Source organism: Crocodylus siamensis, chromosome 4, assembly GCF_052110815.1.
Source record: "Crocodylus siamensis isolate JL-2025a chromosome 4, ASM5211081v1, whole genome shotgun sequence".
NCBI lineage: Eukaryota > Metazoa > Chordata > Crocodylia > Crocodylidae > Crocodylus > Crocodylus siamensis.
Genome location: NC_143398.1, coordinates 12,152,760 through 12,177,701, shown reverse-complemented (window position 1 = coordinate 12,177,701; position 24,942 = coordinate 12,152,760). Strand labels below are relative to the sequence as shown.

Sequence of the window (24,942 nt, the reverse complement as noted above, 5' to 3'; positions counted from 1 at the left end):
AACTGAGCAAACAAGCTTCTCTTACTGGGTGGTAGATTTGTATTCTGTTTCTGAAGGTTATAAAACATGTCAATAGAGGAGCACAATGTTAGCCTGAAAGACTGGAAAAGAGGTGCAAGGGTAACTGTGAAAGTAATAAGAGACTATACCCCAGACTTTTTGATTTTGCTGTTAAAACACCACCTGGTCCTTGGTGCCACCTAGTGCGGTCCAACAGCAAAGGGTCTGCACCTTTAACACGTTTCCTGAGGCTCCAGGAAAGGTTTCAGAGGAAGTTGAAAAAACAAGAGAGACCTGTTCTAGGCGTCGCATGCGCCAAAAGACAAACCTAGATGGGTTAGGCCTAACTAAAAGGGTATGTTTTCTAAAGCAGACGGCTTCTGGAAGAGCAGACTTTCATTTATAAGTAGCATCCATCAATAGCACACATTTATTTTCCAGCAGCCTCTACATTACAGTTGAGATTAAGGAGAGAAATAGGTCAGTTGTTGTATGAGATTTTAAAATTGCTGCAATTAGCCCTTCACAACCAGTGCTTGGCACTTTTGTCAACCAAACTACAAGTGCTCTTCTGTTCAGGCACATGGGTCCAGAGCACAGATGGCTAATAAACTGTCCTCACACTCAAGGCAGGGTCATCCATAACTAAGCCATCCCACCCAAGGAGTTTGCATAACCTGCTCTCAAAAAACTTCCCAGGACAGAGATTCCACCACTTTTCTGGGTTGTGAAATCACTGTTAACATGGTTATTGCTAAACTATGTCTGACAGCATGGACTGTTACAAATTCAAGAACTGTTACGCATTGTCTTAGTGGGGATCCACTTCATCATTAAGCACGTCTTAGTTACAAATGGTCTGTATTATATCGGAAGGAAACACAATTCAGGATACTATATATACAGACTATAAATAACCAGGCTCTTTTGATTCTAACTTGCAATCAGGAAGGAAATAAAGAATTACAGAAAGGTAAAAAAATTTAACAGCTATCTGAAAAAGTACTGAGCATTCTTTAAGATGCTGAATTTTCAAATGGATCATTTTACAGTCTTGAGAGAGAGAGAAACCTGCCTGAAAGTTTTGGGAGGGAAGATCTGAAGACCTTGGAGAGCTGAGTCTACTGCTCGTCTCCCAGTCATCTTAGCTGTACTACTAATCTTTCACGCTCAGTAACCAGCATTGAACTCTGCAGAGTGAGAAAGGGCCAGCTGCCACGTCCCAGCTCAGCAATTCTGTACTAAGCCAATGACTGAGACAAAGAATACTAGAGCAAACTGGCCTTGAGAACTTGCTTCCTACAACCATCTCTCTGGAAAGAGCAACTTATAGGAGAGATGTGGCAAGAGCCCTAAGCAAGGCTCTGAAGCCAAAACCGTGAAAGAGGAGGAGCTTTATACCTCCATGTTATTATTCTGCCTTGACAGAATGCCTCTCCGGATTAATAGCCACCATGGTACCGCACTGACCTTCCTTCTAGTGCTTAACCCAGAGCCAAGTTAAAACACATAATCACAAATAATGTAGTAAAAAATCTTTTCTAATCCCAATAGCAATCTCATAGGGGAGCTGGTTTATATTAATAGATGTGGGCAGAAGAGCTGAGACCAGTACTGGTTTAACAGGAAGCAAAAAAGATGGTAAACTACAAAATACCAAACAACAGCTCCTGCCCAGAAGGGACTGAGTGATCTTGCACTTTTGTTTTGCAAGATGGAAATATTTTAACAGGCGAGTCTGTAACATGTTAACACTTCTCCTTACTTCCCTCCCCACTGCCACCATACATAAGAAGCCTTGCCAAAAGGCGAGACAGACAAATGCTCTTTTCCCCTTCATCTAAAGCTCCATGGGGAAATGCATTCAAGGAGCCAGAGGAATGCATCGCAGTTGACAGAATGTGCCAGAGAAGAGAGACTGCAGCTGGGAAGCAAACCCCACCATGAAATATTGCACGGGAATGCTTAGGGAGATGAGGGCTCTGTTTCACCAAATGAACAAAATACAGTACAAGCATTAAAAACAACGAAAGTTGGCCTCCGGTCTCTAGAGTCAGCACAAAATCCAACAAAGTGCAAAAACGGTACAGAACAGCTAGAAACACAAATGAGGCCCTCCAGCCCCAGGACACCCATCTTTTTTGCACGATCCTAATTTCTCCTTTCTGATTTTTCTAGTGGTCTAGGAGTCGCCCTCCAGAAGCATATATACATTTCTTTAACTCCAGCCGACAGTTACTTTCCCCAGTAACTTTTTCCATCCTTCTTATTCTTGGCAGAAAAGTAATCCTACTCTGGCCCCTTTATTCCATTTTTTCCCCTAAAAATCAGAGACTGAGTCTTTTTGAGCTTCTCAATGTACCAGAGGGGGAAAAAAAAAATCACTATTAACTATAAAAGTCTGTTTTATAATATCTGAGGTAAGCAAAAAGATTTGTCTGGAGAGCACAGCACCAGGAGAACAAAACCCGTTAAGATTACTGCACTTTATAAGGTCTGTTGTTCATTTTTAATACTAACAGGTTTTCAGGCATTGTGAAGTTGAAGGTGCCTGCCTGGCTCCATTTCAGATTTAACAGTGAGACTTAATCCATTCTACTTAAAAACAGTGGATGACAGTGGTAGTTTAACCTACAAAGGTTTGCGGGGGGGAAGGATGCATGGAAAGAGGAATGCAGCTCTAAAAATCAAAGCATTCTTCCAGCACAAAAATGGCTAGCTGTAGCATTCAAGATGAATCATTTGCTTGGTAATCTTTAAAAAAAAAAAAAGGGGGGGTGGAGTGGGGGAAGAGCTCTTGTCAGCTGTATTAGGCCACCTAGACAGCTTTCTTTTTTCCAGTCAAGAATTAGTTTCATAGTCGGGTCGGAAGGGACCTGAGCAGATCTTTGTGTCCAAAACCCTGCCATGGGCAGGAAAGAGTACTGGGGTCAAATGACCACAGCAAGGTGTCTATCCAGCCTCCTCTTAAACACCCCCAGGGTAGGAGCCAGCACCACTTAGCTTGGAAGTTGGTTCCAGATCCTAGCTGCCCTGACCGTGAAGTCGTGCCTCCTGATATCTACCCTAAATCTCCCCTCTGCCAGCTTGTGACCATCATTCCTGGTCACTCCTGGCAGTGCTTGGGGGAACAGGGACTCCCCCAGTGCCTGCTGATCCCCCCTGACTAGTTTATAACAGGCCACTAGATCCCCCTCAGCCTTCTCTTCTGGAGGCTGAACAGGTTCAGGTCCCGTAGCCTCTCCTCGTAGGGCCTGCCCTGCTGCCCCCTGATCACGCGAGTGGCCTCCTCTGCACCCTTTCCATGTTGTCCACGTCCCTCCTGAAGTGCGGTGCCCAGAACTGGACGCAGTACTCCAGCTGCGGCCTGACCAGTGCCACATAGAGGGGGAGGATCACCTCCTTGGACCTGCTCGAGATGCATCTGGAGATGCATGATAAGGTGCGGTTGGCCTTCCTGACTGCCTCCCCACTCTGCTGGCCCATGTTCATTTTGGCATCAATGATGACTCCAAGATCCTTTTCTGACTCTGCACTGACAAGAAGGGAGTTCCCCAGCCTGTAGGTATGGTGCCAGTTCTTCCTTCCCAGGTGCAGCACCTTGCACTTGTCAGTGTTGAATCCCATCTTGTTCTCATCTGCCCACCCCTGTAACCTTTCTAGGTCTGATTACAGCCTATTCCTTCCTTCTAGCATGCCCACATCCCCCCCACATCTTAGTGTCGTCTGTGAACGTGAACAGGGTGCTTTTTACCCCTTCGTCCAAGTCACTGATGAAGATGTTGAACAGTGCGGGCCCGAGGACCGAGCCCTGGGGGACCCCACTCCCCACATCCCTCCAAGTCGAACATGACCCATCCACCACCGCTCTCTGGGTGCGGCCCTCCAGCCAGTTGGCGACTCATTTGACTGTGTGGGTGTCGACACCACAGTCCCCCAGTTTCTTAATGAGAACGGGGTAAGAGACAAGTGTCGAAGGCCTTCCGAAAGTCTAGGAAGACTATGTCCACTGCTACCCCTGCATCTAAGGATTTAGTGACCTGGTCATAGAAGGCCACCAGGTTGGTCTGACAGGACCTGCCTCTAATGAACCCATGTTGGTTGCCCCTAAGCATAATCTCCCCTGCTGGCCCGTGGACATGTGCCAGGATAATTCTCTCAGAAAGCTTCCCCAGGATTGAGGTAAGACTGACTGGCCTATAGTTTCCTGGGTCCTCCCTCCTCCTTTTTTTGAAAATGGGAACCACATTGGCCCTTTTCCAGTCCTCTGGCACTACGCCAGAGCACCACAAGTGCTCGTAAAGCTGTGCCAGAGGTCCTGCTCTGACCTCTGCTAATTCCCTCAGCACCCGGGGGTGGAGATTGTCAGGACCTGCTTAATTAACCAAGCCCTTTACATTTTTTCCTATTTTAAACTCTTTATGTTAAGAGAATGAGGCAGCATGTTGTTGCCTATGAAAGTCCATGCCTCTGAACCAGTTAAGCCTCTGAACCAGCAGGTGCCACCCTGCTGTGCTTTATTTTGGCCAAGAATTATCTTTCCTACCCCAGTTCAGAAACATGTTGTAGTACTCAATACCAAATCATGAGTCAAGTACCTGCAGGCAGATGACTTTGTCTCCAGGCTGGGCACAGCTGTCCGGGGAGTAATCTCCATCTAGCACTGACTGTTGCCTTCCCCGGGTCTTGCCAACGGCCACCGGATTAATGGCTTCTAGATGGGAAGGGTTAGGCAGCAAGGTGACATGCACAGGGTGGTGTGACCCAAAGTCTAGATCAACAGAGGATGTCAGGTGGGAAAGGACATCTCCAATCGCAGGTGAAGTCTCTGGGAACTCGCTTAACCCACGCATCTTGCGGAACATAAGCTGCACAGAAACAAGCACAGTTATACAGCGCATCAGAAACAGGCTTGGTACTTAGGTTTCAAATCTGGAGAAGTTTTGATTCACTCTGCAGGTATTCTGGGAGAACTGCTACAACCGTAGCCTTAGAGTCCTTTTGCTACAGTTGGCAGAGCGTCTTCATCAGGAGATCTGCAGAGCTAACATTAGGAAGAAACAGGCACTCACGCGGGCAATTAGGTTATCACTTTGTACTCAAGGACTGGCAAGGAGACAGACACACATTTAATTATTTTCTTAGTAAACAGCAAGCTGCTGCCAGTGAAAGCACCCATCCCTTACCTCTGGTGGAAACTGAAGCAGCCCAGTGAGGAGATTAAGCCTTCCACGATGGGGCATGCCAAGAACTACGTCCGTCACCCCACAGTATGCACACATCTTGAACAACTCATGGAAAAAACCCATCATACTCTCAGCTCCTTCACCCCCATATCGTTTCACCGTGGCAAACTTGGTGGCCAAGAAGTGGTCAAATTCCTGTTAAAAGGAAAAGCCAATTACTGGATTGCAATATTGTTTTAAACACTTTCTAAAAATGAAAGCCACAGCAACACAGTTCCATGCAAAAGAGACAGACTAAGCACATCCCAAGTCATCTCAACACCTTCCCTACAATGCTGCAGTGTACTTGATGCCCACCAGATATCTGCAACAGAAAGCCAGTCCCAATTTGCTGCCTATTGTTTGCATCTGGGTTGTCACATTTTGGTGTGTGGAGGTGGGTCATCCAACCCACAGGGCTTTTCTCTGGCTGGATGACTTACCTCTAGACCCAGCCCACAGGGCTTCTCGTCCCAGGTCCCAGAGCCACTGTGCCAGCTCAGCCAGCCCCTCTTATCCACTGTCAAATTTCTGGTTTTCAACCGTCAGCAGTGGGGCAGTGAGCAGCTGTGGCATTAATCCCCACACTAATACAGCAGCTCTGGCAGCTGCAATGAGAAGCCCCGAGGGACAGATCAGGCCAGCAACATATTGGAATTTGATCCCCCCAGCTTAGAATATAACAAACATCAGTTACCTGAATATCAGGTAAGTGCATAAACTGCTTAAGTGTAAGCATCTGTCCATCTGCTGGGATGTAGCAGCAGTCCTTTTTACTCCCTTAATTAGTGCCAGAAAGAGTGAAAGGGGAGCACCTGCTATTAAAAACCCTGACGTTAACAGGAAGTATCAGTTTCATGGCTCCTATTACAAGCCTTGAAAATGAAGGAAGGGAACAGGTCAGAAATTGGCTAGTTCCCCTCATTTTCAAGGCTTCTGATAGCAGCCCTGAACCTGATTACAAGCCTTGAAAAATGAGGGGAACTAGTCAGTTCGAACGCTGATAGTACTGCACACTCCTGTACTTAACTTACATTATGTTCAGGTAAGTGCATACTGCAGGTCATGACAGAGCCCCTTCTTTTTAGTCCCAAGGCTATAAGTATACACTTAAAACAAATTGTACCACCCCACGCAGGCCAAGACTGCAAGACTGCAAATGAATCCGAGAGACCAACCAGATCTAATCTCATAGTGCAAGACATCAGAATTTGAGAATCACACGTTGCCACCAAACTGCACAGGCACAAGGGGATGAGACACAGAAGCTCAGAAACTTGCATCATCTCTGAGGTGGTGTTAACAGATTTCAGAGAGAAGTTTAGAAGCCAAGTTCATTACCATTTGGAAAACCCCATAAAGATGATTAGAACCAAAATGCTATTGAAGTGCAACATATTATTATATGGGTCCTAGGGTGATCAGACAGTACAGCTAAGGCAGTAGGGCAGAGGAAGAAATTCATTTATTATTAGTGCCCTCCAACTGTTTTTGTATACAAGGAAATCTGGGGGGAACCTTTCAAATGCTAGCAGGTCCTGTAATGTTTACAGCTACAGAGATCGAAAATAGATTCAAGACCGTAACTGAGAAGAGTAGATTGAGCAACAACCAGAGACCCTGACTGTCAGCTGTCCACTTACAGTTACAACAGTACTATTGCACACAGAGCAGTGTTTCCTGTAAGCTTTTATTTCTTCATCCTGGGTGGAATTCTGGTCCTAGTGAAGTCACCGTGGGCTTTGCCACTGTCTCACTGAATTTGGCAAAGCCAGGGTTTCTCCCTGGGTTAGCAACATAACTCTATGCAACAGCTACTAAAGCAATGAAGCCGTCAACTAGATCAGGGCTGTCCAGTTTCTAGCCCCCAAAGGCCACATGCACCAGTAGGGCCTGCACCATGCATGCCATGCAGATGCTCCCCCCAACCCACTGCTGCACTGGGTGCCTCCTATACCGCTGTGCTGCATGGACACGTGTGTGCAATCCCCACTTCCCCAAGTTGCAGCCCTGATCTCCCCATTGTCCTCATTAAGCATGGCCCTGGATCCACCCTCAGCTCACTCCACTGCCTCATGCCTTGGGGCAAAGGCAGGAAGCAGCAGCCAGAGAAAGGAGTGGGAAGCCGGGAGAGACTTGCTATTGCAGCCAGAATCATGGTGAGGGGTGGAGTAGCAGCTGAGTGAATGCCTGTGGGGGGGGGCACATTAACCCCTCGCAGGCTTCACGTGGCCTATGGGCTGACAGTTGGACAGACATGAATGAAATTAAATAAACCAGGTAGCACTAATGACTTGCCAAGGAGACGGGCGAGGTTTAACATTCCCTATCCAAAAAGCTGGAGACAGGGACACCTTCATGTAACCTGCTCTTGTGCCCTTGATCCACGCTGAACAAAACAAAAGACAGTGCCACAAAACAAAACCACCCACAAAAATTTATGATATGAAAACTATTTGGCTGGTGTCGCACAACACAGTCAGCCGAAACACCCAGTCAGGGACCGTTTCACTGCCTCTTGCAGGGAACGAGGCAAGACTGACTTTGCCAAATGCTCTGCCAGCACTAGGTGTGTAGGCAGCTCCTCGGGACAACACTGCCAGAACCCTGATCTCACTCCCATTCACCTCTCTAAACAAAGGCAGGTTTCCCTCCTTCCCAAAATGATCCCTATTGAAAGGGACTAGGACTAGGACTAGAAGATGACAAGGAGACAGAGAGTGACTGAAAACAGAAGCAGAAGCTGGGGAGGAAATACAGAGCAGTGCAACAGCATCACATACGTCTTGCCCAGTTGTTTCTGCAGCCACCAAGTCTAATACAAAAACATCAGGCCAGCAACTTTGGAGCATTTCCTCTTTTTTCAGAATATTGACAAGTTGCCCTAATGGCGTTGTTAGAATGTCAAACGTTTTGCAGAATATCACTTAAATGCACTGCATGCTGGGTTTCTTCTTTAAAATATGCTGTGCTATGCCATTCCCTCTTCTGGTTGAAGAGCTCCATTTGATCTGTCTCTGGCCAGAAATATTTTCCCCTGCTAAAACACACTTTCTGAAACACTCAACTCGTAGCTGCAGAGCCTTGCAGTTTCTCTGAAGAATCCCTATTCTTGTGCCTTCCGCAATTGTCTCCAATTAGGATTATTTCATTTCTGTGCTACAACCTTCAAACAAAACCCGTATCTTGGCCATCAAAAATAAATGTGTGTGTAGACCATAACCTTTTTTTGGACTAAAGACTTTTTTTTTCCCCTTTTGATCTGGTGTTTGGACAATGGACATTCTAGTCCATGACTAGATCCCTATGCCATAAAGACATGCAGCGTACCTGGGACTCCAACATCACTTTGGACAAATGCTTTTTCTCTTCGGTTGTAAACGCTTCTTGTTTTAGCTCCTCAAACCTTTTAGCAAACCAGTGTCTCTCCTCTGGGCTTGGCAGCTGGCTCGTCTCTATAGAAATGTGCCCGCAGTATATGTGATCAAGGTAAGCCAGCACATCCTCTAGGGATGCTTCTTCTTTCCCCATGTTCAGAAGTCCTGGCCAGAAAGAGATTGGAAGGCACATAGGGATTAGCCACTCTAAAGAAGGACACTGCTGACTAGGAACTGCAGTTTGAAAACACAACTTCACTTCCTGCCCCTCTGTTCTTCATTTGAAGTCCAAGGTCTCGAGAAACTTCATAATTACCATTACTAGTACTTGGAACTTAGATGGTACTTTTCATTCTCCTTTGCAGTGTTTGAAATGTTACTCTAAACTCTTCCAGGGCAGGGACTGGGTTGTGGTGTCTCATGTTTGTACCGTACTGAGCACTGCGAAGCTCAGAGATGATCAAGATCCTTCGACATTTATTTGTATTGTGCAATGCTAATTTCCAAAATGGACAGACAAAACATGCAGAAGTTCTGGGAGTTGCTCAAGACCACGTTAAGTTAGTGGACAGAGCTAGGAACAGAAGTCAAATCTCATGACTTCCACTCCAGTACCGCAGCCACTGCTGCGTCTTACCATGTGCTGTAATACTGTATTATTATTGAGTAACCTGGGTAGCTATCTGAACAGTTACAGGGAATACCTATGTGATTTCAGGGAATGTGATAATCTAAGTTTGTAGATGTCACAGAGACAGAATAAAATAATGTAAATAGTGTAAAATCAGTCCAGAGAAATTATTTTTTATTTGGCATTACATCACTGAACAGCTACCTAACACCTGGCTATGCCATTCAGGACAAAGCAGGTAATCAGTCTGTTGTGGTGAGATTGCTATATTACCTCATGCTCATTTAGCAGAGAAGAGAAAATTCAATGGTTTTATATGACAGATTTCAAACATAGCCCAAGTGCGCTGGGCACCGGAGCCAGTCTGCCCACACAGTGCTGTGCTCCATGAAGATACCTGACCTAACTTGGGATACTGCATTATGCTGGGGAGACGTGCTCTGCGGTACAGACTTACCTGTAACGTTGAAAGGCCCTTGAAGAACTTCCGACAGCATTTGAATTTCAGGTACCATATCCATCACCGCTTGACCAGCAAACAAAGGGTTAATTTTGGCGGCTTTGTGGCCATGCTCGTGGTACGCCCCTACTAAACGGGCAAGACCATGGTCAACTAAATTGTCAAAAGGGAAAAAACAGAGAACGCTGTTAGCACATACACTCTTCACTGCCAAAATCACTTCCTGAGCTCAGCTCTTTAACCCATACCACTATTCTTCATTCATCCCTCCACTTCTTCCCCGTAGACAAACACTTACGGCTTGTCTTCGCTTTCAAGGTACTTCACAACCTGTCTTCACCCCACCTATCCTCTCCCACTGAATATAGAGAAGGTGACTCCCACCTCCACATGGCTCACAGTGCCAACCTCCCATGCCCAACTCACTAGATTGCCATGCTTTATCGCACAGCACACCAAAGGGGGGCTCCCATTAAATATCTGAAAAGCCACCTTGTTCCCTTATTTCAAATCTCTTCAGCTATGATGAGCACAGGAAACTCACATGAGACCCCTGACATGCAGTGACCCCTGCCCATCATGCTGATCAGCACCACCTCACTGCTCCCAGGGGCTGCCTGCACCCCTCTGTCGTCCCCTGTAAGCTTTCTGAGGCTGGGACCATACGGCTACATTTCTCCTAACACCAGTCCCCACAGAAACACTTCTAGAGCGGGGTAGGCAATCCCCGGCATGGGCGCCAGAGTGTGGCATGCAAGGGCATTTTGCTTGACACCCGCACCTCGGGGCAGAGGGTGGGGAAGGAGCCAGGGCTGCGCTGCCACAACAAGTAGACATAGTCATCTGCTTGCATTCTCCATCTGGGGACAGAGATGGGCCTGTACCCTCCCTCCGGGCCATATCTCTCCAGCCCCACACAAATGTGACTGCCCCAAGGCTGGGAGCTGTGAAGGGTAGAAATAGATGAACTGCCCAGAGTGGGAAGTTAATCACCTCACTTGCAACATCTGCAGAGTGAGAGGGATTATGCATGACTACATCACCCCAGCACTTAGCTCAGGGATCACCACCACCGAGGATCCAAGCTGAAGACAGCCCGCGTCTCCAAGATGCTTGCTTGGTTTTTGAAGTCCCAAGCACCAGGGGCAGAGGAAGGCTCAGGGGCCTGTGCTCTTCTGGCAGCAAATCATTACAGATTCACAGAAGTTTAGAGCTAGAAGGGACCTTGTGAGATCATCGGGCCCAGCCCCCCTGCTCTGGACAGGAAAGACTGCTGGGGTCAAATAACCCCTGCCGGAGCAGCTGTGCTTGCAGCGGGGCCTGGCAACCCAGTGGTGCCCAGTGCATATCAGCCTGATGTCTGCCCCTGCCACCGGTCCAGCTGCAGCAGAGCCCCTCACGGCCCCCACCTTCTGCCCCGGGCACGCCAGCATCCTACACGTCCAAGTTGCAGGGGTTTTTGATACTTTGCCCAAAAATGCTGCTGAGTTCAGCCACCTTATCCTTCCCCAGGGCAACAGGTGCCAGGCACCCAGCGCCGCTTGGAGGGAAGGGCTCAGCCCAGCCGGCCCCGGCGACCACCCGCAAGCGACTCAGCGGCCTGGGGCGCTGAACCCTGCTGATGCCAGCCACGCTGTGCACGGAGACCCCAACAACCAAGGCAGCCGGGGCGGACTGACGCCCCCAGGTAGACACACAGACCCCGAGCGCCCCGCAGCAGGCAGACAGCGCCCCCCCCAGGCAGACCCAGGCCCCCGGCACACACAGACCCCCCGCAGCAGACAGACAGGCCCCCCCCAGATAGGCAGACCCCCGCCCAGGCAGACAGGCTGGACTGACCCCCTCCCAGACAGACGGCCCCGCCGCCCCTCGCGGCGCGGCGCGGGCGGTAGCCGTAGACGCCGCGCTCGGTGCGGTAGCAGCGCCCCGGGGCCCCCAGCGCCGCGCGCCACGGCCCGACCCGACCCGCCGCCGCCGCCGCCAGCGCCACCGCCATCGCGCTCCGCTCCGCTCCCCTCCCCTCCGCCAGGGGCGGGGCCGGACAACGCCCCCGGCTCGGATTGGACCGCCCGCTTGGGGGCGGGGCGTCCAGGTACGGTGGCACGGTTGGTGCTGCGCCGCGCTGCCCGGCCCCGTCAGGCGCAGCCCCCTCGGGCACGCCCCGGCGGCAAGCCGCTCAGCCGGGGCAGACACCGGGCTTTCCAGGCCCCGCTGCTCCTGCCGGGGTTGTTTATTTGACCCCGAGGCCTCTTCCGGCCCCAAGCTGCGGCGAACCTGTGATGACCCCGTCGGCGGGGATCCCGGAGCCGAGTGCGGGGGGGTGTCGTCACGCAAGGCCTGCGGAGCCGGAGGGATTTCGCAAGTTTCTGCTCTTCCCAGCTCCCCATCTCGGGGCAGTCGCATCTGTGGGGCTGGGCCCGGCTGTGGGCCCAGGTGAAGAATGGGAGCCGGTTAGGGTTAGGTAGAGAAAATTGGCAGACCTTAAAACATGAAGAGCCAGCTACACGGTCAAACTTCAGATACCGAAGGCAGCTTCTGCCCCTTCCTATTAAGTTACTTCTTTGCATCTGGCAGTGATTTGAGGACCAGGCTTCAAGGGTTCAGCTCCTGCCGTGTAGGCCATGACATGGGGCCCTGCCAGGCTCAGTCAATTGCCTTTCACTGGAAACTTCTGGTTTACATGGAAACCACCTGAAATGTATCGCCTGGATAGGCCAAGATGAGGATAAAATGTACCTACTTAATCAGCTGTGGGAAACATAGCACAAAACTATAGGTTAGCCCTCAGGTGGGGCTAAGTAGTAACAAAAGGTCTAATTTGTAGCATCCAAGCTTTCCTCAGCTTTGGCTTCCTCCTAGACAAAGGTCTCTCCTGGTCTGTGTGCTGGTCCGGATGATTTCTTGAGAACCGTATCCTTTCTGCTGGGCTGAATACTGGTGCAGGGATGAAGTAAGCTGAGACAATCTAATTGTTGTATCTAAAACTGATGCTAGTTTGGGGCCAAGAGGCAATGCTCCTGGGTTTCTGGCATGTCACATGTCCCCTTTATATTTCTTCATCTGTAAAATTAGGATAATTTGTCCTTGATGCTGCCTTATTTACCCCTACTCTCTGATAGCAGTATAGCTGCTGAGATATTTGTCCATTGTATTTACAGCGAGAACACTAGGTGATTGATTATCTGTTGTCTCACTCTGCTTTTTGAGCAGGTACTTTGGAATTCTTTCTCTACTTCCCATTAATTTCCAGGTGTTTCTGGTATCCACTTTAAAGTCCTAAGTGGAAATGGATTACTTAAACAACTCCTAGTCTCAGTGATTACTTCTAAAATGTATTTGGAAAGTTTAACAATGATAGATGCCATTTTCTTAATTAAAAATGTTTCATCCAACATGAAAAATTCTATTTTGACATGCATCTACACAGATAAATGGAAGTGGTCAGAGAATTCAAAGTTAATGGTTATTTAGGTGCAAGTGACCATTGTTTTATTCCATTTATTATGCATTATCATAATAAATACCCAACCAGCAAGATATATATTTGGTGCTTCAAAAAGGCAAATATCACCCATTTGAAAACAATTTTTAACTAGATAAGCCATGAACAGGAATTCAAATGGATATACTTGACTTATTGTTTAAAATGAAGAACTAGATGTTTAGTTGTTGCAATCTAGAAAGAATGCTTTGTTCATTAAAAGATGCCTGACTTACAGGAAAAAGAAATAGAAAAACAAAGAGCAAAGATTTCTCTCTTATTTTATAAAATGCATTTTCTGTTTTTATGAGATTACAGATTTGGTTGCTGAACTTTACATGTATTCAGGCCAGTTCCATACTACAAGGTTTTCCTGGCACAGCAATGTTGCATGAAACTAAAAGTTACATCTCCTAATTGACACACCTAAGTCAGTAAAACCCTTGATACAGATGTAACTATGCCTACAAAAGAGTGCTTACGTTGGCTTGACTTATTTGATGTACACATGAAGAAGGTATAGATATGTTAGCAGAAAACCTCTGTGTCCTCAAGGTGGCTCTGCAGACAGAGCTATGCTGGCACAGCTGTAGAGGCAGAAGCTCTTTAAGTACAGAGAAGCCCTTAAAGTTTTGTAGGGCATTTGACTTGGTAACAGATAACATTTTCTTTAAGAAACCTGAGCACTACAAAATCAATGTGGCACATATTACATTGATTAAAAATGGCTAACTAGTTACTCTCAAAAATAAAATTAAATCATCTGGTGGGTGTATTCCTGATGAAGGCTTGCACAGATGAGATTTTGGCTAATTAATATTTTATCACTAACTGGGAAGGACACATAAAATAATTACTAATAAAGTTGAAGTGAGTGGTAAAGAATGAAGAGGACAAGTCACCCTGGATATGGATCTCTTGCTGTGCTGGATGCAAGCAAACAATATTAACAGAGCAAAATGTCAGATCAGACACCTAAGAACAAAGAGCACAAGCCAGAAAAGTGGGAAGATCCTAGCTCTATCCTAAAAAGCAGTGGCTTTGAAAAGGACTTAGGTGTTACAATAGATAATCAGCTGAACAAGAACCCTTCATAGTATGTTTTTGGTAAAAAGGCTAAGCGATTTTTGGATATATATATGCAAGAGAATATAGAATAGAAGGGGAAAGTTACAGTAGCTCTGTATTTGGCAGTGGGGGTGTCTCCTGAGACCAGATCTTGTGTTTACGCTTCAAGAAGGGCATTGAAAAATTGGAGACTATTCAGAGGAGACCCACAAGGATGATTAGATGATTAAATACACTTTCTGGTGAGAAACTGAAAATGCTTGATTTATGCAGCTTCTGAAAGAGAAAGTTATGACTTGATCACAATATATACAGCACCTACATAGGAACAAAGGACAGCAAGGACTTTCTAGAGCAGAGACCAGTCCCTGTGTTTGCAGGCAACCTTTTATCAAAAATGGATACTTCTGCCCTTCTTACATACCACAAGGACCCGATGAAATAAAAGGTAACAACAGACCCAAGTAAAGAGCAGGAGAGATAAGGGAACCACCCTGATACTGCATTGGCAGAAAATTAGTCAGGTAAAAAGATACTCGGATGATCCGCTCAAAAGGTTCAAGGCCTGCGCTACAGAGAAGGGGAGAAGAACCACAGTGGTCCTGACCAATCTGACCTGGGAGAAAATTGCTGCCTGCCCCCAAATCTGGCAATGTTTGACTTATGGATGATCCAGGCACATCAAAAAGACACCTATAGACTTATAAATATTCCTAGTTTCTGGAGCACCAGATCACCCTAGCCAGATGCTCACCTTTTGCAGTGGCCTAGGTGCAGTGCTTTAGAGGAAGACAAATAACCTAGTGGAAGCTAGTAACATGTTCATAGGGGGAAAAGTTCCTCTTGGCCCCCAACAATCAACTAGCAGAAGCCTCAAGTCCAGGGGCAGGCAAAATATGGCCCCTGGGCCAGATCTGGGAGCACAGAGCCTGCCCCGCCCAATGGCGCACGGACTGGGAGTTTATCTTGAGCTATTACACAATCACCTCTATACACATGATGCAAACATGTGCAAGTCAGGACAAAAATATTTTTCAAAATAAAATTAAAATGTGTTATGGTAGATGTTTGATTTTTAGTATATACGGTGTTTTTTTTCCCCAGTTCCAAGATAGCAAGCTCCCCTCCCAAAAGGAGTATTTCCGGGGCAAGGGGAAGGGCTTCTGGTGGCAAATATCAGGGGTTAGGGGTGAGACCTCCAGTCCCAAGATAGCAATCAGCGGGGAGGGCAGCCCTCGATATTTCACTGAAAGTCATTAAGTGGTCCCTCAGCTGAAATAACTGTCCACCCTGCTCAAATAATTCCTGACATATTCTACCCAGTTTCCTTTCACCACTTTCATGGGGATACTAAAAACTCAAATCCACATGCAACAAGCTGAGATTATTACATCAAGGATGCCCATGTCACATCATATGATAAAAGGACCATTCATAAATGGATGGAGCTGCATCTTGAAGCAATTCAGGTTCTTTGCCTTGACTATTTTTTTTTTTTTTTGGAAGGTCATTCCAAAGCTTCAGTCCTCTTTTGGTTATAAGCCTTCACCAAATTCCCGGTCTACATTTGTCTGTGACCACTTTTTATATTGTATGCCAATATTGCTCTTCAACTTAAACAGAATTCTACCTCCCTAATATTCAGCCCATTCATGTTTTTGTAAAGAGGAATCATACCCTCTTTCAGGCTTCGTTCTTTGAGCCAGTGATTCTCAACCTTTTTTGTACCAGGACTCATTTGTAAACATCGATGGCCAGCCCTGATCCAGCGCCCCTCATTCCTGACTTGCTGCCCCCTGCCCACAGACTCCCCAGTGTGTGGGGCATAGGGGCCCCCAAGCAGCCCCCTGCAGGCTGGACCTCTTCCAGCCTGCAAGGGAAAAGCCATGGTGTTTCTCCTTTAAAGGAGAATCCATGTTTTAAAATTTGTTTGCAACCCTTTCATATATTCTTGCAACCCACTTTTGGGTCATGACCCACAGGCTGAGAAATGCTGCTTTAAGCTAACCAAGCAAGCTCTTTTAATCACTTCTGAAAGGCTATGTTCTCCATTCTTCTTCCCATCCCAGTAATCCTTCTCTGTACCTGTTCCAATTCATGCTTTTGACCAGCACTGCACACAGTATTCTAAATAGGGATTAACTAATGCCTTGAGCAGTGGTGCTTAGGTATTCCTGTCTCCTAAAAACAAATGTGCCTGATCCACCATGGATTTTTTCATGGCTGCATCACACTAGTGGCTCATGATCATTCAATACATGCAAGATGTACACTGCCTTCAGTTTATGAATCTCCATTTTACAGAAGATGCACTCGGTATTTTCCCTAAGTGCATGGATTGACTTTATACAATTACATTTCACATTAAATTTCACACTCTTTTTAATGCTCGACTCCAGAGCATTATCCAGTTCTTCCTGTATAATAATCCAATCCTTCGCCATATTGGCAATATGTCCCAACTGTGTCATCCACAATTACAGGAGGACAATTCTAGTCTCATACCACGGTCACGAACAAAAGCATTAAACAGCATGGTTGCGAACGTGGATCCATGAGGAATATGGGGAACAGAAATCTGATAAGAAATGTCTCTTCAACCAAACGGGCAAAGTAAAACAAAACTGAATAGCAAGAAATTTAAATTACTCAAGGTATAAATATTTAATGATAAAGGCAATTAACCATGAGTACAGCTTATCAAGGGCTATGGTGGATTCCCTACCACTGAAATTCTTAAATTAAGATTGTATGTTTTTCTAGAATATATGTTCCAGTTAAGGCTATCTTATCAAAACATTACCTTCTGGCCTAAAAAGCCTATGAATTTCTGAATAAATCACCTAAAAGACTAGTGGAAAGATTTCTGTTAGTTCCAGGCTTAAAATATTTGATTAGTTCTGCCATGATTTCCTGAAATCCTCCAGGTCACTCATTGGTTTTTTGTTTTTTTGGGTTTTTTTTTTAGGATCCAGATGAGAACACTCTGGGTATCTATATATGTGTTTGGGGGGCAGGGACAGGATGGACTTTAATTACAGTGACTCTTATAGCTGATCTAATTAAAGCACCCACAGCCTCATTTTTATTTAGCATCCTGAGCTTCAACATGGCAGCAGGGGCACTTTAACTAAAGCTTGTTCAAGGAGCTTTAATTAAAGCACCCCTGCTGCCATTCTGAAACAGGGGGACGCTGAATAGGTGTGATGCAGAGGCAGCTGGAGTGTGTTAATTAGTACTCTGGCAGAGTTGCTTAATTGAGTCTGCTCTGACACATGCTAATCAGCAGACCTCTGTCAGGTGTATAGGTGCCCTTTGTGCTCTGGGGAGGCCAATTTGCCTCTTGGTACTTTAAGTCCTATGTTTTTGCCAGGGCCTTGCTGATGGTATAGCATTAGCAACTAAGCTCTACCAAGCCTCAGGATTGGTCTCTCTTTGTATGGTTTTGTTTGAATATGCTCTGTGAAACAGAGAGACAGAAAAGGGGATTTTTGGCTGAAATTTCTACTCTGTAGCTAAAAATAGAAGCTGGGTTTTTCTGGTGGGGGGGGCTGATTGTCCTAGGCTTTGGCTCCATCAAAAAAAAGTTGTTGAGGCAGGCAGTTATTTACACTTACATCCTGAATGACAATTAACTTAAATTTGCTGAAACTACTGGGGGGTTGTAATTTGGACACCTCACAAGTACTTAAGGTGGGACAATGGTCTATAGGATCCTAGCATAAAATGCTGGGAGGAGGAGGAACCAGAACACAAACCTGAAATCTATTTTTAGTCAGTAAGACCAGCTCTCCACCCAGCATGCTTTTGCCTTTATAAAAGAGATTCTCACCAATTAAGAAGGAAGGGGTTGTTATTTTCAGCCAGGAATACTAATGACAAAATATCTTCAGCCTAATCCAATCATTTGTGAAGATAACAGGCCAAATTCTTTGTTGGTGAAATTTCATTTGTCAGGGAAGTTATACCAGCGATAAAGTTGGCCCTACTTGCTCCAAATGAGCTGGGCAGAACTGGATCCTTTAGAAACAACTCCTTGCAGGTTGCACAACTAGTAGTACCAGTGAAGAAAGATCAAGCAGGAAAAGTGCAGACTTCTCTACTGGGAATACACTTCCTTAACTTTGTATCTGGATCATCTACTTTTTGGTAAATATAGCTGACTTGGGCAGGTAAATCCTTATATTTTAGAAATCAAGCAAGGGGTCCATCTATGGCTAACAGGGAAACTGGTGTAAAATTCATAAATAATACTCAATGCTTGTGCCATATTTTACATTGCCTTTTTAACCCTGCTGCAAAGTTTCTTAGGAGTTTCTGCAACTGAGTTGAACACTGAGAGGTAGAGAGTGTTTCTGAAAAAACTTGTCTGGTCCTGCATCATTAAACCACACGCACAGTCTTTTCAGTTTGTGCTGACTCTTGCTGTTGGACTACGAGTTTTAACAGCTGAACAGCTTTGCTACATCTGTCAAAGTCATTTTGTAGCCAGGGAATGTTCTTATGATCAAATGTTTTTTTCATGCTTATTATCATAAACCTAGTACCATATGAAGTTTTGTTTTAATTAAAAAATAAGGCAGGCCTCAGACCAGCTAAAACCAAAGAATTGTTTGGAACAAGAATCAATGCACCATTAGTTCTTACTCATATAGTAAATAGAGCCAAATTCTTGCATCCCGGCACTTGCAAGCTTTGGACTGTTCAAACAATAAGTTTGAATTTTGTAGTTTGGGTCAGTTTCAACTAAAACTGGAGAAACATGGCCACTGCTATAGTTAGTAGTCAGTAGTGTGGCTTAGGCTCGTGAATGTTTTTAGCAAACATGTTATTATGTAGTTAAATCAATATTTGTGAGATCCTTTGAGAGGCTGAGACTGAAACAGCAACAGGAGTGCGAAGTACTGCTGTAACTGGGCAACCGGATAGGATAACAGGGCACTTCTTGATTTAATTTTTATGACTACTTGTCAGTTGCTAGAACTTTGCAGAGACAGAATTATTTTTTTTCTGGCTCACTCATGTCATGTCAAGTTGGTCATGTACATATGAAAGACTGGATATATATCTCTTTGTACCCGTTTGTCCTGTCCCTTGGCCTTGGGGAGTCCTCCATGGAAAACCCAACTGAGGAGAAAATTTAAAATGAGACTTTGTTCTGATATTCCAGAATAGGAATAAAACCAAATTCCAGAATTTGGAGTGCGCTGAGTGGACATAATCTAGGAACATAAACATAGGCTACAAACTTCAAATACAATGAATGACTAAGACTAATGGTACTAATTTAATTACATAAAGAAAAGGTTCATACTAAAGTATAACATCAGAAGAGAAAATATGTTAAATAATTATCAGGTAATATGGCATGAGGTAGTAGCTTGTTCTTGTGTTATTGTTATTACTGTTCTTAATCAGCCAGGATCCTGGTTTTCTCTGACTTAACTGAAAATTGGGGATTTTTTTTTTTAAAAAAGGTAACCCCAAATCCACATTTTCCCATGATTTTAAAATGAAACATCACTGTACTTATCTATCTAAATTTCTATTAGCAGTGTGTTTGTTTGTTTGTTTGTTTTAAATCATGGGAAAATGTGGATTTGGGGTTATTTTTCTCTAACTGAAAATTGGGGATGTTTTAAAAAAGTAGTCCCAAATCTACATTTTCCCATGATTTAAATGAATCCTCACTATATCTATCAACAGATCTATCTGTGTATCAAGACAGCAAGCGCTATATATCAGTAGTGTTTAATTTAAATCATGGAAAAATGTGGATTTGGGGTTACTTTAACCAAAAATTAGGGATCAAAAAAAAAGAAGTAACCCCAAATCCCATATCTTTCCATGATTAAAATGAAACTCCGTGTGTGTCCTGTTTAATTTTAATCATGGAAAAATGTGGATTTGGGGTTACTTTTCTTTCACTGAAAATTAGGGTTTTGTTTTTTTTAAATCGGAGACAACCAGGACGGACCGCTGTGAATCACTGGTGACCTCCCCACGGTCCCAGTCCAGCGCTCCCAGGCAGGGATCAGACCCAGCTGCGCTCCATAGAACGTCCCCTGTCGCGACATGACGTCACCCGCCTCCCGCTGACGCGCCGTGGCCCCGCGTAGTGACGTCACCGCTCCGCGGCGGTTGGGCGCTCCCCGCCCGTAGGACCCCGGTGGGGCTGCCCCGCGCGCTGCCTGACGCTACCCGCCCCGCGACCACAGCGGCAGCGCCTGTCCCGCTGCTCCGTCCCCGCTTGCTGGCGGCGGCGACGGGCGTGGGGCGGGCTGGGGCTGTGCTCAGGCGGCGCGGCGGCCACCTCGCGGGGGCTTGTCGGGGGCAGGCGCTGGCAGAGTCGGGGCAGCGGAGCGCCCATGTCCGCCCGGGCGGGGAGAGGTAACCACCCCGCCCCCCGCGGGTGAGGGGCCGGGGCGCGGCGGGGCTGTTGGGGGCCGGGGCGCGGCCCGCGCTAACGTCGTGCCCGGGAGGGGCGGGGGCTGGGGCGCGGCCCGGGGGTTTCCCGCGGCCGCCTCGGTTCCGCGTCTGCGCCCGGGGGTGGGGGTGGGGCGGGGGGATACATTTCTATCTCCCAGTGCAGCCGGGGGGGATTCAGGCACCAGATTTGGGTGCCCCCGGTCCTGGGTCCCTCGTCGTGGGAAGTTCTGCGTGACCCACGCAAAACTTCCCGGAGCAGGGCAGGAAGGGTTGGGGAAAAGCTCCCCTCACTTTCGTAGGGCGGGGGGGGGAAGCCAAAGAGTTGTGGGCAGCCGTCTCTACTTGTGTCAATGCTTTCGTCGGGGGCTGATGGGCGTTAGCGACGTCGTCCTGCGAAACTGGCGACTTGGCCCCCTTTGTGGAAGGGGGTGTCTTGCCACGAGGACCTCCACTTTCCCGCATGTGCGCGGCGGCAGCGGCCTGCGCGATATTACTGTTTTGTAGCTGTCGGGGGCTGGAAGGGACCTTGCAGGCTGATGCCAAAGGTCAGAGATACTTGTGCCCAGGTGTGATTTAGATTGCATCCAGAAGCACGTGTGTGTCTTTCGAGGACAGGGGGCTGACAGTTTACAAAGCCAATGCGTGCTAAGAAACCATGGCTCGAGCAGCCAATATGACCCTTTGGGCATCTCCGGGGTAGAAGGGACTAGTGTATATTTGAATTTCTTCTTCCCTGGGCCTGTGAGATGATGTTGGGGAGGGGCAGGGCTGGATCCTGTGCCTCTCCGACTCAACAGGTGGCCTCATGCAGACGGTTTCTGTTACCTGCTTTCCAGCGAACGAAGCTACAGAACGTTTTTGCACATCAAAGTTGTCGTGAAGAATTAAAACGTGGGAAACGAACATATTCTGGAGACAAGCTTAAAGATTGAGTTGGGATGGAAAATGCATTAGTGAAAACCATTACAGCGTTGTGTGATGGCATTCAAAACGAAGCAAATGTTTAAAAAGGAGGGACCTAGAAAGCAATTTATTTGCCGTGACGAGTCCCTGAATTCTGGCTTCCTTATCCCATTCTCTTGTTTCTACCATCCAGCTCTGAGTTGATAAACTAAAATGATGCTGGATACAATAAAAGTAAAAACAATATCATATTGGTTGTCTGAGCTGTGGTTTCTTAGCACCCTTTGGTTTTAACACATGCATGTGTCTAACTGTCAGTCCCCCCCTCTGTAGGCGCATGCATGCACAAGCATCTGGATGCATTTCTTTGTTACCTTTGTCATCAGGGTAAAACTATACATCACTATTCAAGTTGTTTTCCTTGTCATGAGTAATAATAAATAGTCCTTATCTGGTCCACCACATCCTGAGTTATGTCTGCCCCTCTGTTACATTCATACGTCCAGTTCAGTGGACCAGGGATCAAATTTCTGAATATCAGCCTGAATGTATTGGTCACAAAACTGCTAATATCAGAGATCACTTTGCTAGACAGTCTTAAGTTTCTCTGCATCAGATGTGAGCCAGAAGGGTCATGCTGGGCCAAGCAGTTCTTTACCAAAAGACCATGCTTGTAGTTTATACTTTTTTTTTTTTTTAAAGCTTAGGTTCGTTTTTTTAACAACTTCTTCTTAATTTTATGTCTTTCAGCTGTTTGCTTTTAACCTGAGCTCTAAATGTATTCTTTTCAAACATCTTTTTGCTATAATTATAACATTTGGATAAAGGTTGTTTTAAATTAATAGCTGTTTCCTGTATTTTCTGAAAGATTTCTGTTTAGTATTAAAATGAACTCTGATCTTATCAATGGGATGCTCAAATGACCCGAAAATGTAGGAAGGCCCCCATTCAGACTGTAAAAACAAACTGAGGAGAGCTCTAGGATGAATGTGGCCTTCATGATGTACCTTCTGTGAGCTTAGTCTCCTGAACTCTAAACATTGAGTTTTGCAGCAAAATATTTGGACGACCAGATCTTATAATTGGGTTAAAAAAGATGGAATCTAGGACCTTCCTAGAACCCATCCCAGATCCAGTTGCACATCTGGCTTCTAGTATGAAGTCTTTTAAATGTACTGATTTCATACTAAAGTTATTTTAAAATGATGCAGGATAAAATAAAAAGTAAAAATAACATAATATTTGCTGCCTGAGAAGGGCAGTTGGTAGTGAGCTGTGGAGCTTTTCAGTTGTAGTTAACCATTGGTCATTTTGGTCAGTTCAGTAGGGGCCAGAGTTGGTATCTGTTGGTGGTTGCAGTGACGTGTATTCAGTGGAAACTGAACAAAGACAAATTAAATTTCACAAGTCCCAACAAAACAACCACCTTTTCCAAACAGTTGGCAGTGAGTGAGAACTTTGCAAACAGTAAGTGATCAAGTATTGATTTTTCATGGTAATTGACCTACTTTTACATATAAGGGACAGATTTGGAAAGTTTACATAGCTTCTTTCTTCAATTTTTTTTGTTCTGTAGCTAGACTATCTTTAAAAAACTCTTCACAAGAAACAGTCAAATATCTACAAAATATCCCAAATTCCCTTTGTTCATATAGTATTCAATCTGTCTTCTAGGTAGGAAAGATTACCAAAGAATGTTCTTGTTGGGAGAAAATGGAAACAATCAGAAATAAGGATTTGCTTTAAGGTGGGGTGATTTTTTTTTTTTTTTCCTTCAAATGTACACTCTTTCAAATAAGTACTTTCTGAGTTCTCAATGTTCATTACTTTATTCATTTCCAGTGTAATAATTATGAGAATGAAAACAACCAGGGGACTTTTCTTTTATCGCTCAGACATTTCATTCAAACTGGGAACATAAACTTGACTAGTTTGTTTTCATGACTTAAAATGAATGGGAAGGTAGACAAAAGTCTAATAGTCATTTGTTTTTAATACTATCAGTTCTGACAATTTTAAGTTAGTAAAATAACTAAAGATTGGCTAGGAAACTTTAAATTTTAACAGCAACTCCCTAAAAGTTTGAATTGCAGAAAGAGTGTAGTGTAAGAGTATGACTTACTCTAATTAGGAATAATAAACTTTTCCCCTTGATCCTAATTCTGCAAATGCCTGTGTTTATGTGGTTAAGCATATGTATGTGAGTAGTAACAGTGGGACTGAAGGTGAGCACATACATTCACATTTGTAAAATTGAGGCCCTGATGTTGGTGCATAAATGTTCCACTGTAAGAGGTAGGATCCTTCAGGATCCAAAAATTCAGAACAGTATTTAATACATCAGTAATTTCAAGGTAAATTGCACGGACAGTAAAATATTTTTTGCAGCATGTTACAGAAAGGGGAAAGAATTTTAGGAAACCCTTCTTTGACAAGTAGAGGTTCTTGTTTGTTGTTGTTGTTGTTTTTTGTTTGTTTTTTTTAGCAGTTTCTTGGCACTGACAGGGCTGGTGGTTTTTTGTTTTTTTTTTTAAATTATTATTACTAGAGTGCTTGTTCTTGCTCAGGTTATGGCAGCTTCAAACAGTCATCTGACTTCACATCTCAGGCTGACGAGAATACTATAGACCATGCCAAAAGCTGTTACAGGCATTTAGATTTTTTGCCAAAACAGCATTTTCCTTGTCCTGAGCCTCGGGAAATGGGAATAATGTAACAGACTAGTACACGTTGCATGCATATTATTTACCAAGTTCACCTCATTGATTTCACTTAATATTTTAACCAAATGGTGCAGTTTTTAAATCAAGTATTATACAGAAAATATTGAAATACGATGAAAACTAATTTGTATTTTAATAGTACAGTAAAAATGGTGATATTCCTGTATTTCTATAGATTTGCCTGGATAACATAATGCCAGCTGAGCGCAAAAAGCCAGCAAATATGGAAGAAAAAGAATCTTCGTTAAATAACAAAGATAAAGACTTCAGTGAAAGGCGACCAGTGAGCAGTAGAGATAAACCAAAAGATGATGTCAAGGTTGGCATGAAGAGAGAGGCCTTAAAGACATCTGAAGATAAAAAGAAAAAACTGGAAGAGGATAAAAGGAAAAAAGAAGACAAGGAGCGAAAGAAAAAGGAGGAGGACAAAATAAAAGCTGAGGAGGAGCAGAAAAGGAAGGAGGAGGAAGAGAAAAAGCTTGAAGAAGAGGAGAAAAAGAAACAAGAAGAGGAAGTAAAACGGCAGCAAGAGGAGGCAGCTGCTCAGCTGAAGTAAGACTTGTGGTTTACAGCAGTGGGAGCCCTCTATAACTTTTCAGAGTTTAGCACCACCCTAGTTAAGAACCACTGCCACAGATTACCAAA

At 45.2% G+C, this 24,942-nt stretch overlaps 2 protein-coding genes across 8 annotated transcripts in view; one reads left to right on the top strand and one right to left on the bottom strand.

Moving 5' to 3' along the window:
* Positions 1–11,723, bottom strand: part of DHTKD1 (dehydrogenase E1 and transketolase domain containing 1) — a 37,507-nt gene extending 25,784 nt beyond the window's left edge. The window contains exons 1-5 of the mRNA XM_090041784.1: positions 11,533–11,723; positions 9,691–9,846; positions 8,556–8,767; positions 5,187–5,381; positions 4,599–4,868 (exon numbers count right to left, since the gene is read on the bottom strand). Of these exons, the coding sequence (XP_089897910.1) occupies positions 4,599–4,868; positions 5,187–5,381; positions 8,556–8,767; positions 9,691–9,846; positions 11,533–11,689 (990 nt within the window). The 5' untranslated portion in view covers positions 11,690–11,723. The remainder of the gene's footprint in view (positions 1–4,598; positions 4,869–5,186; positions 5,382–8,555; positions 8,768–9,690; positions 9,847–11,532) is intronic.
* Positions 11,724–20,483: 8,760 nt separating this feature from the next.
* UPF2 (UPF2 regulator of nonsense mediated mRNA decay) overlaps positions 20,484–24,942 on the top strand; it is a 110,630-nt gene continuing 106,171 nt past the window's right edge. The window contains exons 1-3 of one of the 7 annotated variants that reach the window (XM_090041777.1): positions 20,495–20,632; positions 23,249–23,321; positions 24,473–24,849. In XM_090041777.1, the coding sequence (XP_089897903.1) occupies positions 24,491–24,849 (359 nt within the window). In that variant the 5' untranslated portion in view covers positions 20,495–20,632; positions 23,249–23,321; positions 24,473–24,490. The other 6 variants (XM_090041781.1, XM_090041778.1, XM_090041779.1 and 3 more) reach the window with 6 other exon arrangements.